Source organism: Camelina sativa, chromosome 10, assembly GCF_030686135.1.
Source record: "Camelina sativa cultivar CO46 ecotype springtype chromosome 10, ASM3068613v1".
In the NCBI taxonomy this organism is placed as follows: domain Eukaryota; kingdom Viridiplantae; phylum Streptophyta; class Magnoliopsida; order Brassicales; family Brassicaceae; genus Camelina; species Camelina sativa.
The window spans coordinates 10,286,981-10,302,063 of record NC_141889.1 but is presented as its reverse complement, the minus strand read 5'-3'; the positions used below and the strand labels follow the sequence as shown (position 1 = coordinate 10,302,063).

General features: G+C 35.0%; 2 protein-coding genes across 2 annotated transcripts; both read left to right on the top strand.

Moving 5' to 3' along the window:
* Window positions 1-4,366: 4,366 nt before the first annotated feature.
* LOC104718448 (protein DOG1-like 1) lies at window positions 4,367-5,791 on the top strand. The gene is made up of 2 exons (XM_010436200.3): window positions 4,367-4,838; window positions 5,230-5,791. The coding sequence occupies exons 1-2, from the start codon at window positions 4,469-4,471 to the stop codon at window positions 5,697-5,699; spliced, it is 840 nt and encodes a 279-aa protein (XP_010434502.2). The 5' UTR covers window positions 4,367-4,468; the 3' UTR covers window positions 5,700-5,791.
* Window positions 5,792-6,166: 375 nt separating this feature from the next.
* Window positions 6,167-12,302, top strand: LOC147935961 (uncharacterized). The gene is made up of 2 exons (XM_087468263.1): window positions 6,167-6,281; window positions 8,404-12,302. The coding sequence occupies exon 2, from the start codon at window positions 9,820-9,822 to the stop codon at window positions 10,402-10,404; it is 585 nt and encodes a 194-aa protein (XP_087324389.1). The 5' UTR covers window positions 6,167-6,281; window positions 8,404-9,819; the 3' UTR covers window positions 10,405-12,302.
* Window positions 12,303-15,083: the final 2,781 nt, after the last annotated feature.

Here is a 15,083-nt window from a genome sequence, read left to right as displayed (position 1 = left end):
ATATATATATACCTGCGTCTGTCTATAAATACACTTACAGTGCATATCTGTATTCCGCACAGGTGCATGCATATGTAATCATATTTTATCTTACTATAATAAATCGTCATCATGGTTTTATAATACCAACACTACGTACGGAATCACAAAGTTTACGAAATGAAGCAAATAATAGATCAACACCAAACAAACAAACAAAATGGCATTTCGATCCGTGAAAAATGAACATCAAGATAAGTACTAACAGTTCAACTAATAAAGTGATTTAGAAGTCAACAATTCAACATATAAAGTGACATTTCGAGTTAAGAAATGTATGGATGTATGTACAAAATCTTAAAACACTAAGAATAATGTTCGAACACATATTTACAATAACCAAAAAATATATATATAATTTGAAATTTATACAGAGGACGAAAACTTTCCGGAATCATAACAAGATTTGTTGGTTTACTAATCAAATACTCATATTTTAGTTTATGTTACTATTATGGTGGATTCTCTTGAGTCTTGCCTTAAATTTTCAATACAAAATCTTATAAAAAACATGGAGGAATGTTTGACGATATAGTCTTGCGTAGAACAATATTACGAGGACCTCGATCGACAATGTCGACATATATGAAACATGTGATTTAATGTGAAACGTATATCTATGTTTTGAGTATATATATATATATACGTATGTGTGTGTATAAAAATTAAACGTAATAAATACTGATACGTGTATTATTTCGTAACGCTCATCGGAGAAAATTCAACAATAATAAATTAATTTTTGTTAAAGAAAAATCAAAACCTTGAAAGAGAAGACGTAACAGATGGAAGGGAAGGGAGATTACAATAGTTGCATGGCTTACGCGCATCAGTGGCCGACTGCAAATATGTGACGCTTTGCAAATTACTAAATAGTCTTTTAATTTTAAATTACTTATCTTGATTAATTATATATATATATACAGTAAAACCTTTATAAATTAATAATATTAAAATTAAAAAAATCTATTAATTTATAGAAGTTTTAATTTTTTGATAAATTAATAATTAATAATTTATATAGGAACTTTTCTAATTTAGTAAAAAACATTAAAATAAAATTTAATGATTATAACTAATATTTTTATAAAATCAATTAGAATGAAAATAACAAATATTATGTTTTGACGATAGCACCCAAAGATTTTTATAAAGTAAAAATATCAAAAATGAATTCTAATTAAATTAATGTGTCGATATATATATACTTAGATAATTTTATATAATTATTAATTTATATTATTGATAGGATCATAGATTTACAAAAGATTTGAAAAAAATATTATTTTATTATATTATAGAATAGTGTCTAAAATTATATTAGTTTCAACTTGAAACTGAAAAAAATTATTAATTTATAGAATTTATTTATTTACAGAATATATAAATAGTATTAATTTATAGAGGTTGTACTGTATATGTGTGATGAATTTAATTCCTCGCATGCTATTTAACAAACCACTACTAATATAACAATGAGAACATCCATGCATATAATTCAACAGCTACAGAAATTGATGTGTTGATAAAATCGATAAAAAAAAGGAAATACTATAATACTAGTAAAGATCTTTCTTCAATGTGAAGAACAATCGAAAACTGGCTAACGGGTTTTGACCTCTGAGAGACCTGAAAGGGCAGGTCATACAGAGAACAGATGGCTCACGTGGATTCACGTGTCACTCTTCTAGCCACCATTAGCGTCAACGTGGAACATATCTCCCACGTAAGTTGCCAGTCAACCTCTACTAGCTTAGCTAGTGTGTACATGTAAAATGCACATATGTACAGTTCTGCTATATATGTAATCAAATCTATATACTAGGAAACCATTCAGTTTTGGTTATATCCTGAAGGTTGGTCTCTGAAGAGATGTTTGTTTGTGTGTTTCAAAAAAAAGAAAAAAAATAAAAAAAAAGAGATATGTGTTTGTAAATTTACTTTTGGATAAAGAGTGTATTTAAATATAAATCACCAAAGCCAATTCAGGAAAAAGGATGATTTTGTGTCTATATTTGTTAAAGTTAACCTTATTTTTGTAGTCTTGTAACTTATTTTTGTGGGGATGTTTATCTAGTACAATTATAACTGCAAGTAATGAACATGCAGAGCGGTATTGGATTCAGTTTACACAGATACAAACCAATAATATTGAGACCAGAGCTATTTAAAGTGGGCTTCTTAATTTTTTTTCTGGTTGGCTGGCCTTTGATGGGCTGCAAACGGAAGTATGGCTAAGGACGTGGTGGAAAAGTCAATTGTTTCGAGTATGGGACTCGTTATAAATTCTGAAATGTGAGACCTCGATCTTGCTTGTCAGTCTATTAACTGAGTTCATGTAAATATGTAATCGTATGCAAATATTTTTGGTGCAGTTACTTTGGGAGAAAGAACAAAAAAGAAGAAGATAACCATACATCCTTCCTATCGTCTTATATCTTTTCGATTTTCGGAAGAAGATATCATGTTTCGTACCTGTTTTTTTATTCGTTTGAGAGTCGATGATAAACTAAGAGAAAGAAAAAGAAAAAAAAAATTGATAGACAGACATTTCCAAATTCAATTTAAAATTTTTCGGGTTTACGAATCAATAATGTAGTTTTAAATTCTAATCGAATAATTTCCAATTTTTATTTTTGTTTCTATTTGACTGAAAAGAAACCCAAATTTCTCTTTGTTTTTGGATATGAAGATCACGTAAGTACGGTACATATAGAGTAAGCCAAGCGTTACAGATCTGCTACCTGAAAACGAAACACGTATGTTACGTGTCGACGAGCCTACGCGAAAACTCATGGACGGAAGCGTTCTCAAAGTACGTTGTCTAGATTCACTAAACTATAAATAGAATCAACTTCGTTCTACCAAATTTAATTTTATCCTTGAAATGAACTGATTCTTTTTTATATACTACTAGTATGATTCTGTAAATTCAAAAAAATTCAAGACTGATTAATAGGATCCTCTTTTAGTTGATACCAATTTTCTTTTATTATTTTTTTTTGTCTTTTATATTTCAAAATGCGTGTGAAATTGTTTAAGTTTGAAGATGTGGATATATTTTAAGCATAATTTTTTTGGCAGGTTTACCGATACTTTGTTTTTTGGCAATAAGAAACAAACAAATAAAGAGGAGAAGAAAGTAGAGATTCCCAACAACAAAAATTAAATGTGGAGAGCACATGACTCGGTGGGCGCAGAGAGGCGCAGGTGAGAAGAAGACAAGAGGGCTGAGGGCACAGTGGAGATGATCTTTAGCGTAAGTCCTAATTAACTTCAGTGAGCCTTTATTAAAATTTTCAATGTTCTATATTAGCTCGCCGAGTAATTAAGCGGGGTAAATAATTATCAAAAAAACAAGAAAAAGAAAAGAGGAGTTAAATAGTCAGAAAAGAGTTTTTCTGGTTGTTGTATTGAATTTTTATCCTTTGCATATTATCTTTATTCAGTTTTCTATGAAATGTTCCCTATAAATGAAACAATTAGCTGTAGAAAATGTTAATATTCATATTTTATTCTGAGGTATATATGTATATGGTAACCGTTGAAATCGAAAGAATTATGTTTTTTGGTTTGTTGAAAATGACCAAATTATATATCAAAACTCTTTCTTTTTTGTCAACCCAATATATTATATATTTGTCATTTAGAAAATTCATTCTGAGTATTAATAATTTAGTGTATTGTACAGCATCAGTTTATCAAATATATCGACTATTCATTTCAGTTTGCTTTCGACCCCAAATTATCGAACTCCTTAGATTTATGATTTCTAAACCTGTAAGGGTGTTGTCTAATTAATTTTCGTGTTAGACAGTTTTCTTTTCCATTATCTAAAAACCTCTACATCACTACATGTCTTCGACAACTGATAAAGATCTTACAATATAGTTTTTAGGTTGTTGTCGTTTTATATCTACCTTTTGTTTGTCACGCGTTGTCGTTATCTACCTTTCTTTTCTAATTTGTATCAATTGGAATACATATAAACTTCGGTAACTTAGTCGAGAGGTTTACTCTATTCCGCCTTCGATGATGACCGCTCGCAGTGAGCGCCTAAGAGGAGGGCATGCAACCGAAAATACTTACTTTATTTATATAACATAGTAACATACGGAAAAAAACTGATGTTAATAAACGACAAAAGTTAGTAGTAAATTTTATTTTTATTTTGTACAAAACGAGAAGTCATTCGTTTCCGTGACCGTGGTTGCACGTAACGTATCCATGCATGACTTTGTTTTGGCTTTTTCTATCCTCAAAATACGCATTTCTTTCTACTTCCTAACTCCTAAACATAAACACAAAACGTTAAAACAAGCATACATATATAAATAAAATATTGCAAGTTTGGTACTGGTGCATAATCTCAAACAATATATACTGCACGAAACCAAAACATAAAATACAAAACTTCAACGAAAAAAATATGGAGAATCCGAGCTCAAACATAGAAAAAGTTCAAGAAGATTGTTATAACGAGTGGATGAGTTTACAAGCCAGACGGATGACGGAGCTTAAACAAGCTCTATCCAACGGTGAAAAAGATGATGCCAAGCTTCGAGATTTGGCACGAACGGCGCTCAGAGACTTTGAAGATTACGCCGGAAACCGGTCCAAACACTCCCGTCGATATAGCTCAAACTATTACGCTCCGACATGGAACACTTGTCTTGAAAACGCACTTCTTTGGATTGGAGGTTGTCGTCCTTCTTCGTTTATACGACTCATATACGCCATGTGTGGGTCTCAAACTGAGCACCGTTTCTCTAACTTCCTCCGTAACGACAACATCGACGGTAAGACTTAGCTCAAGAATACTTCCAAGTTTGTTGTATATGTAAATTTTAGGGTTCCATGCATGAAAGTTGCAAAACTCTATATTAAGTGTGGTTAAGTGCATTTAATTTGGAAACTATAGATTTATATTTATGATTTGTAATTGTTAAGTTAGGGTCTATTATTTTTATATAGTTTTTGAACCTTAGTTTTCTAGTTTTTTGGATTTAACATATACAATTGGACTTTTAGTAATATGAACACAAGTAACAAATATAGAAGGATGGAATGTAGTATTTATAGCTTTGATATAAAATTTAAGATTATTTTCATGATATTTCTTTATGATAACACTTCAAAATGTATTGCTTAAATAAATAAATAACAATAATTTCATTTGCTCTTCCCTAGATCTAAGCATGGCTCTTGGTGAGACACATGGAGAAACGGGAGGAGAAGACTCGATGAGTGATCTAACGGCTGAGCAATTATTCAAGATCAACGAGCTTCATCTGAAAACGGTGCAGGCAGAGAACAAGCTGAGTAAGCAATCTGCAAGCTTACAAGAGGACACGGCGGATATACCTATGGCCATGGCTGCATTTTACAAAGAGGAGATCGGCGAAACTGACGTGGTGGTGGAGCGTGCGCTTGATAAGCATGAAGAGGATATGGCTGGTTTATTGGTTGAAGCGGATAAGCTGAGGTTGACCACGATGACTAAGATAGTTGAGATTTTGACGGCGGTTCAGGCGGTGGATTTTCTTCTCGCCGGGAAAAAACTTCATTTGGCGATGCATGAGTGGGGAAGATGTAGAGAACATCGCCGGGTCGAAGCTTATGGTGGTGGTGATTCGGGTGGAGAAGTTGCCGGGGAGTGATTGTTGTCATTAATCAATAGTTAAGTCATACAAGAATAACAAGATTGGACTGATCTTTTTTGTTAAAAAATAAAATAAAAAAAGATTGGACTGATCTTGGCAATAATTATATAGTAGTATTTTAGATTTTTAGAAATTTGTTTTGTTTAGTTTCGTAGTAAGTAAAATGTTTTAATTCGTAGTTGTTTAGGATAATATCGCTATACGATAATACTTTTGGTCTATCGTTAGATATTTCTTTTTTTTTTTGTCGTCATCGTTAGATATTTCTAGTGTAAGTTTATTTTTCTTTATTTTTTGTCTTTCATTGATAGAGTTATATGAGTCGGACCGGTGTAAATATCCCAAAAAAATTTATGGTCCTAGTTCAATTTTAAAAAAATGGGCCTTATTTGCATATAGTTTTTTTTTGAAATTTTTTTTGACTTTTAAATACATTATTTTTTATGCTAATTTAAAGTGATTCCAGTGCAAATGCACACCTTACACTCCTTATCGCCGGCTGACAGTCGGCACCCAGTAAGATCTTTACAAGGCTCGACGGCAATTTTAAATTTAGTCATTTTCCATTCTCAATTAAAGGTGAGTCATCTCTTTTGTCGGGGTCGACTCTCGCGCGTATCGTAGGTATATATATAGCCGTAGAAAATATTTATATTGATTATTGATGAATGGTAACGAGAATTGAAATGTTATATTGATTACAGAAAAGTACTTCTTACCTTGGCAAGTAACTAATGTTGTTTAACCATAATGCTTAGAGAGCTATACTAAAGAAAATACAATTACCTACTTCTACGAACATGTAAATTTGTGAAAATGAGCATGCTATAATCAGAAAATTGTTCCAAAAAAAAAATATTAAGTCATATTCTTCTGCAATCGAAGGAGCAAAGGCCATTGCGCTCTTGCACGGTTGCACCTGCAGCCAATATAAACTATAAACCAACAACGCGCGCCCATTCTCCTTTGCCCATTTTGGTGTTTCTTTTGGAAATGACAAGTACTGAAGTAGTATGAATTTTCACACCATATTAAGGTTATCAAAAACAAATAGCCCGATCGATTAGGGTTTGTTGAACTTTTCACCATATTTCATTTATAAACTGTAAATAGTAAACAATTACTATGATTCTTAAATATTCTTGAATTTTGATTAGAACGAATAGTAGTAATTGTTTTGTTTTCCAAATACTATTTGACTTAAAACGCTTAGACAGATTCAAATGTTTCTCTATTGTATGACTTTGTCGGCAGAAAAAACTATAGTTCTCACCCAAATACTGAGTTTGTAGGAACATTTCAATATTATATAAAAAAAAACTTTCTAGAGAGAATTTTTCGGACAACCAAAATAGAGTGAGAAAGACTAACTTCTTTGATATATCATGGTTTTTACGGTTTTTAACCATGATATAAGTGTGTTTTTTGAGTCTTTTCATTTGTTTCTAGGATTGTTTTTGAGTCTTTACAGGTTATTTAGAAATTTGACACAGAAGAAGCAAAGTGGAGCTATTTGGATGACTTTGGAGCATTTTACAGAAGGAAAAGAACTTGGACTCGGATCAGAGCAGCAACGTCGACCGGCACCGAAGGAGCATCGGTCGACACCTATGTTTATCTGACGAGAGAAAGAAGAAATTGGAAGTTTTACAATTTTACCCAAAGTTTTCCTAAATTGCAACACAAGTCCTTGGCGTGTTTTAGGACATATAAATAGTGTTTTTGGGTTTTAGAAAACCCTTAAGTTATTTTCTAGCAGCTTTTTTGAGAGAGAGATATTGAGAGCTTTTGGGAGAGAAGGATCTGAATTCTTTTGTAGAGAGAAGATTTCTAAACTCCCTCTTTTTACTTTTAATATCTATTGCATGTTATTCAGAATGATTTGTTCTTCATTAAACATGTCTGAGTAATTTGCTTGTTAGGTTTAGGGTTTTTTCACAGAGTTTTTTTTTATGATTTATTAGATCTGTGATTTTTAGGGTTCTTAATCTTTTATGATCTTCATCTTTGGTTGTTCTTCACAATAGTTCTTGATTGATCACCTAGAATTATTATCTTAGGGAAATTAATTGATATGAGAATATAATTGTTTTCCTGATTAAAACCATTGATGAACAAAATTACTTTTTACTAAGAGATTTGAATTAGTGATTTTGTGAACTTATCTAAACCTGTTTTTAAAGCTGATTTTTAACTTAGAATTTTACAAAGAGATTTGGATTTTCTGGTTTTAAATTTAGATAATAATTGTAGTGAGAACTGAATTATTTTACCAAAAAGTTTAGAGTTCTACATCTGATTTTTATTGCATTAACCCCAATTAATCTATTGATTTAATACTTCATAATTACCTGAGAAATTCCCTAAACCTAAACTTTTGATTTTCTGAATTCACAACCCTTTGATTTAATATTTTGCATTGTCTTTTTTTTTTAATACAATTTAATCTGTTTAGCGTAATATCAAAAACTCTATAATTTATTGTGTTTGATCTTGAGTCTCTGTGGATTCGACCCCTAAGTACTACATTGATCTCTTGTTTGAGAGAGTAGCTCTAGGGTTAATTTGAGCATATCAAATTTTGGCGCTGTTGTCGGGGACTCTTTGATCTACCATTAGATTTGAGTATTGTATTTCATCTAAATTTTTCTTTTTATTTTCTACTTACACGCTTTTGTTTCTTTTCTCTTGTGTGTTTCAGGTATATGCCTAAGCCAAATACCAGGAAGAATCCTACTTGTCCAGTTGTTAAGCTTACAAACCAAGAGTTAGGACAACTAGAGCGAGATAACACAAAAGCAGCCAAATCAGCAAAGATGGTCAACCTAATCATATTGAGACCAGATGCGGATGGTGTTTTGAGGGATCAAGAGGGCCACTTGCGCAATGAGCAGCGCCAAAAGCTTGATGCAGAAGGGAATGTTATTGCTGAAGCTGTTGTTGTCAATGAGCAGGCTATTGGCGAGCAAGTTCTTGTTGTTGACGAACAGGCCGATGGTGCCGACCGACGCTAACAGGGCATCGATCGACACCCCCTTCCTGCAGACAGACGTGGAGCTGTAAACCACGTCGAGAATCTGGTTCGAAGACAGGAGAACAACCGAGACTTGATCAGGACCATTGCTGACTACAACCGGGCTGATCTTGTGTATGAGAACCGGTCTGCTATTGTTCCTCCTCCATTCCAGAGGAATGATTTTGAGTTGAAACCTGCTTACTTTCAACTAGTTGGGCAGAGACCTTTCTCTAACCTGCCCAATGAGAAGCCTTTGGACCACATAGAGCATTTTGAGGATCTTGTAACCAGTATCAAGGCTAATGGAGTGACTGAGGATTACATCTTCTGCAAGCTTTTCCCTTACTCACTTGCAGGAGAGGCATCTCAGTGGTTGAAGCAGTTACCAGCTGGATCATTGACAAATTGGCATGACGTCAAAGTAGCCTTCCTTAATTATTTTTATGATGATGCTATGTCTGATGAGTTGAGAGTGAAGCTGTCCTCTTTCAAGCAAAGACCAGATGAAGCTTTCAAGGCAGCTTGGGTGAGATTCAAGGCCTATTACAGGGACTGTCCACACCATGGTTTTTCAAGGGTGCAACTGCTAAGCATTTTTTTAGAGGGATTGACTGGGAATATCAGCTAGCTTTGGATGCTGCAAGCCATGGGAACTTCAAGACAAGATTTCCAGAAGATGCAGAAGCTTTGATTGAGAATTTGGCTTCCAGCAATAGCACTAAGAGAGCAGATACTGAAAGGAAGAGATTGCATGGAGGATTTGATTCAAACCAGCTAGCTTCTATTAATGTTAAGCTTGATTTCGTTCACAATCTCCTGGTTGGTAAGAAATCAGTTCACTTTGCTGTTGAAGTTGAATCATTTGAGCCACAACCTGAGTCTGGGAATGAAGAAGCAGATGTCAACTTTGTATATGGGAATCAGGGTCAGAGATTCGGTAATCAGCAAAGCAACAAGCCTTACAGTGGGAACTTTGCAGGATACACTCCTAACCCATATTACCAGAAGCAGCAACAGAACAGTGGCTATACAAGAACCTATGGGAACTCATCTTATCAGTCTCCTCTTCCTAAGACTTCTTCTGAGAGTAGAATAGAGGTCATGCTTGATCAGCATCTTCAGGGACAGGAAAATATGACAGTGACATTCAATGGAAAGATCGACAATGTCTACACTGAGCTGAATGGGAAGATAGATGCATTAAACATTCATGTCAATAAGCTAGAGAATCAAATTATTCAAACAGTTGGATCCGTCAAGAGGCAAGAGGGATTTCTCCCTGGGAGAACTGAGTCAAACCCCAAGCATGCTTGCAATGCCATATTAGTGAGGGATGAAGAAGATGGAGAAATTGAAACTGCAGAAGAAGGATGGCAATCGGCCAAACTTGAGACGGAGAATTCGACTTCAGACAATGGTGTCGGTCGACACCACATGGGTGTCGGTCGACACCCCTCTCAGACAGAACCAGAAACTGCAAAATCTGAGGTTCCAACAGCTGCTGAGAGGGTGTACAAGCCTAAGGTCCCTTTTACTAAGCCAAGAAGGTCCAAGCAGGAGCTTGAGGAAGCTAGATGCAAGGCAATGATGGATAAGGTAATGATTGAGATATCTTTGATTGATGCAGTAAAGCTTTCACCACCACTTAAGCGGTATGTGAAGAGAATGGTATGGTTTAATCCCTGAAGAAGGAGCACTACTTACAAAAGATGTCAGTGCAATTCTGTTGAACCAGCCTGTTCAAAGGATAAAAGAGAAGTAGCAAGAAGTGATAGTATCTGAGAGAGTGAGTGCAGCAATTCAGTGTAGGACTGCTAATAAGTTACCAGATCCTGGAAGCTTTGTACTTGATTGCTCAATCTCAACATGAAGGCTTGCACACTCACTTTGTGATCTAGGCTCTAGTATTAACTTGATGCCACATTCTGTTGCTGTGAAACTAGGGATGACAGAGTTCAAGCCAACTCAGATTGCTCTTATTTTAGCTGATAGATCCAAAAGAATTCATGAAGGTGTTTTAGAGGATATTCCAATTAAGGTTGGAAACATCATGATTCCCACTGACTTTGTGGTGCTGAAGTATGATAAAGAGCTTAGTGATCCTCTCATCTTAGGAAGATCTTTCTTGCCAACAACTGGTGCAATCATAGATGTGCAGAATGGACACATAACACTGAATGTGGAAGGTTTGAGTCTGAACTTTGAGATGGATAAGCTGAGGAGAGCTCCTACTATTGATGGACAAACTTTTTCTGTTGAAAAAGTTTCTGCTACACGAGCAACAGGCTCAGAATGGATCGATGCTCCATTAGCATCGGTCGACACCCCTCCACATCCGAGCCTGCACTTGTCCACAACTGATGCTCCAAGTAAAAAAACTGCTCCCAAACAGAAACTTCCCCACTCCACACTCCAGAGTCCCAGGCAAGGCCAAGGTACACATCCTCTGCACCTAAACCCCCTCCTATCATCAACAAGGCTTTCAAAGGTACAAAAACTGTTTTGCAGTTAACCAAGCCACGAGATTATCGTAGAGCGCTTGTTTCTTCTGTTGATGATTTTGCAGGACATAAAAGAAGCAAACCCATCCCAAAATCCCGCCATGGTCCTATTCCTCATGTCCTTGGTAGACCTCACTCTTCTACTGCTTATACACCACCTTGGATGAAGAGGTCATGCTATGGGAGGCATTCACTGCCACGTTCTGATCCACCTGATGCCTGAGCTTCAACACAGTCCAGCTAATGACTGAAAACAAGCGCTAAGTGGGAGGCAACCCACTTCTAGGTTTTTCTTTTCCTTTTGAGTCATTTTTCTTCTTGCATTGAGTCAGTTTGTGTTTGAAATTTGTGTGAACTTATGAGTTATCTATCTATCATGTTGCCTTTAACTTGTGTTTGTGTTTGAGTGCTTCTTAACAGAACTAACATCAAAAGGATTAATCCAATAACACAAGAACACAACTTACTGCAACTAAGGAGTTTCGGCCAAATTCACTGTTCGTCGAGGGTGTCGATCGACACAACTCTGGCATCGGTCGGCACCATAGGGTAACCCGAGGAAATTCATCTTTTCATTCAAATTTTTCAACACAATTTTTGTTTCTTTACTCTTCCCTTGCTTGAAAACATTGGGGACAGTGTCGTTTAAGTCTGGGGGAGGTTAGTACTAACTACTAACTTAGTTTTGGGTTTTTATTGTGTCAAAACCGATTTTTGTTTTTATTGAGTCAAATTTTTCAAAATTTTGGAATTATAATCTCTAACTAATAACTATTGTTCTTTGGCTAATACTCTAATGACTCTTGACTAAGCTTGACCTCAGAACTGAAGTGTGGAAAAGACTATGAGTTGTATCAACAATCCTGAAAGCCCTTATTCAAAGGATATCTAGTTAAACTAACGTTGTCTCAACTTTTATCAGGATTTTAACCGGACTTAATCTCTTACTTTGGGGTTGGAAATCAGTGGACTAAACTTCTTTTTCAGGCCATACAAGACAGTGCAATTTTTCAAAATATGTTTCCCCTCTCTCTTCCCTTCAGTGTTTTGTGAAAAAAAAAGAGAGAAAGATAAAAAAAAAAGGAAGAATAAAAGATGAGATGATTTTGATCAGTTTAGAGAGGTAGGTAAATTACCTGTGACCTAATTATTCTATTCTTGAATCAAATGATCACACAAAGCATGGAAGCGAGGGATAGGTAATTACCAATGACCCCGGTATTCGCTTACATCTTTGATTTGAAAAAAAAAAACAAGAAGAGAAAGTTAGGAGAAACAACTCATTAGAAGTGAGAAAAGGGAGAGGAAAGGAGATGTATGAAGAATGTCTTGGCCTGAAGAGAGTCCATATGCCACTGATCGATACACCAAGGTAAGACTCACCTCTACTTGCTTTAATTTATGTAATGAGATGACAATGGTGAGGCTAGAGATTCCAGAGGATTGTGGGATTTGAGTAAGGAATGTTGATGCTTTTCAAATGACAAAGTATATGAAGTAAGTTCTTGAGAGTCAAGGCGATGAAGAGTACGAAGATCAGTTGTCTGCAGTTAAGGGAGTTCTTATGTTTTCAAACCTCTTTCACAGGTCTAAGTTTCTGTTTTGCTTGAGGGCAAACAAAGGCTAAGTCTGGGGAAGTTGATATATCATGGTTTTTACGGTTTTTAACCATGATATAAGTGTGTTTTTTGAGTCTTTTCATTTGTTTCTAGGATTGTTTTTGAGTCTTTACAGGTTATTTAGGAATTTGGCACGAAGGAGCAAAGTGGAGCTATTTGGATGACTTTGGAGCATTTTACATAAGGAAAAGAACTTGGACTCGGATCAGAGCAGCATCGTCGACTGGCATCGAAGGAGCATCGGTCGACACCTATGTTTATCCGACGAGAGAAAGAAGAAATTGGAAGTTTTACAATTTTACCTAAAGTTTTCCTAAATTGCAACACAAGTCTCTGACGTGTTTTATGACATATAAATAGTATTTTTGGGTTTTAGAAAACCCTTAAATTATTTTCTAGCAGCTTTTTTGAGAGAGAGATATTGAGAGCTTTTAGGTGAGAAGGATCTGAATTCTTTGTAGAGAGAAGATTTCTAAACTCTCTCTTTTTACTTTTAATATCTATTGGATGTTATTCAGAATGATTTGTTCTTCATTAAACATGTCTGAGTAATTTGCTTGTTAGGTTTAGGGTTTTTTCACAGGGTTTTTTTTTTTATGATCTATTAGATCTGTGATTTTTAGGGTTCTTAATCTTTTATGATCTTCATCTTTGGTTGTTCTTCACAATAGTTCTTGATTGATCACCTAGAATTATTATCTTAGGGAAATTAATTGATATGAGAATATAATTGTTTTCCTGATTAAAACCATTGATGAACAAAATTACTTTTTACAAAGAGAATTGAATTAGTGATTTTGTGAACTTATCTAAACCTGTTTTTAAAGCTGATTTTTAACTTAGAATTTTACAAAGAGATTTGGATTTTCTAGTTTTAAATTTAGATAATAATTGCAGTGAGAACTGAATTATTTTACCAAAAAGTTTAGAGTTCTAGATCTGATTTTTATTGCATTAACCCTAATTAATCTATTGATTTAATACTTCATAATTACCTGAGAAATTCCCTAAGCCTAACATTTTGATTTTCTGAATTCACAACCCTTTGATTTAATATTTTGCATTGTCTTTTTTTTTAATACAATTTAATATGTTTAGCGTAATATCAAAAACTCTAAAATTTATTGTGTTTGATCTTGAGTCTTTGTGGATTCGACCCCTAAGTACTACATTGATCTCTTGTTTGAGAGAGTAGCTCTAGGGTTAATTTGAGCATATCACTTTTGCTTCAAAATGTGCAGGCACAGGCAATGACGACCCCTTCCACTGTTCTATTTCATCAAGAACAAGAGTTACATTCCAAATAGGAGTTTCTTAGATATGTTGAAGAGGCTTAGTTCAAGCAAAGATCTAGGATTAATTGGTTAAAAGAGGGTGACCTGAACATTGCCTACTTCCATAGGATCACACAGTTGCGAAATGCCTTCAATGATATTCGATCATTCTCTACTCCATCAGGTTCCTTAGTTGATGATCCACTGGAAATGAGGAGAATGGCTGTCAACCATTTTCAATCTATTCTTGCTCCTACGTTTCTACAGTCCTTACAAACTTCCCCTTCCTGGATTCAAAACTTGATCAGTTATACGTGTCCTCTCGAACTCAAGATCACAATGGAGAAAATCCCAACAGTCAGTGAAATAACCAATATTCTTTTCAAACTCAAGGAGAACAAAGCCCCAGGACCCGATGGATTTACCTCTGCTTTTTATAAGGCTACTTGGGGTTTGATTGGTCCTGAAGTAACTGATGGTATTCTAAAGTTTTTCCAAACCGCTTTCTTGCCATCTGCTGTCAACGCCACAATTCTAGCTTTGATTCCGAAGATTCTTGGTGCATCTTCAGTCTCAAATTTCAGGTCTATCTGCTACCTCAACACATTATACAAGGTGATATCCAAACTGCTAGTCTCGAGATTGAAGCTGATTCTGCCTGACCTAGTACAAAAGAATCAAACTGCCTTCATCAAAGGAAGAATATTAGTTGAAAACACTCTTCTAGCAGCGGAATTAGTGAACAGTTATCACAAAGAAAAAGGGCCAAAACGGATAGCAATAAAGGTTGACATTGCCAAAGCTTTTGATACGGTTAGATGGGATTTCATATTTAGCTGTCTTCGAGGAATTGAGGTACCTGAACTTTATATCAGATGGCTTAAAACCTGCATTTGCACGCCTTCATTCTAAGTAGGCTTCAATGGAAATGTTCACGGCTACTTCAAAGGCTCCAAGGTTCTGAGGCAAGG

Excerpts from the sequence above, each read along its gene's own strand:
- LOC147935961 (XM_087468263.1), top strand. The coding sequence starts at position 9,820 with ATGCTTGATCAGCATCTTCAGGGACAGGAAAATATGACAGTGACATTC.
- LOC104718448 (XM_010436200.3), top strand. The coding sequence starts at position 4,469 with ATGGAGAATCCGAGCTCAAACATAGAAAAAGTTCAAGAAGATTGTTAT. Across the intron at positions 4,839-5,229 it reads CCGTAACGACAACATCGACG|ATCTAAGCATGGCTCTTGGT; the intron begins GTAAGACTTAGC and ends GCTCTTCCCTAG.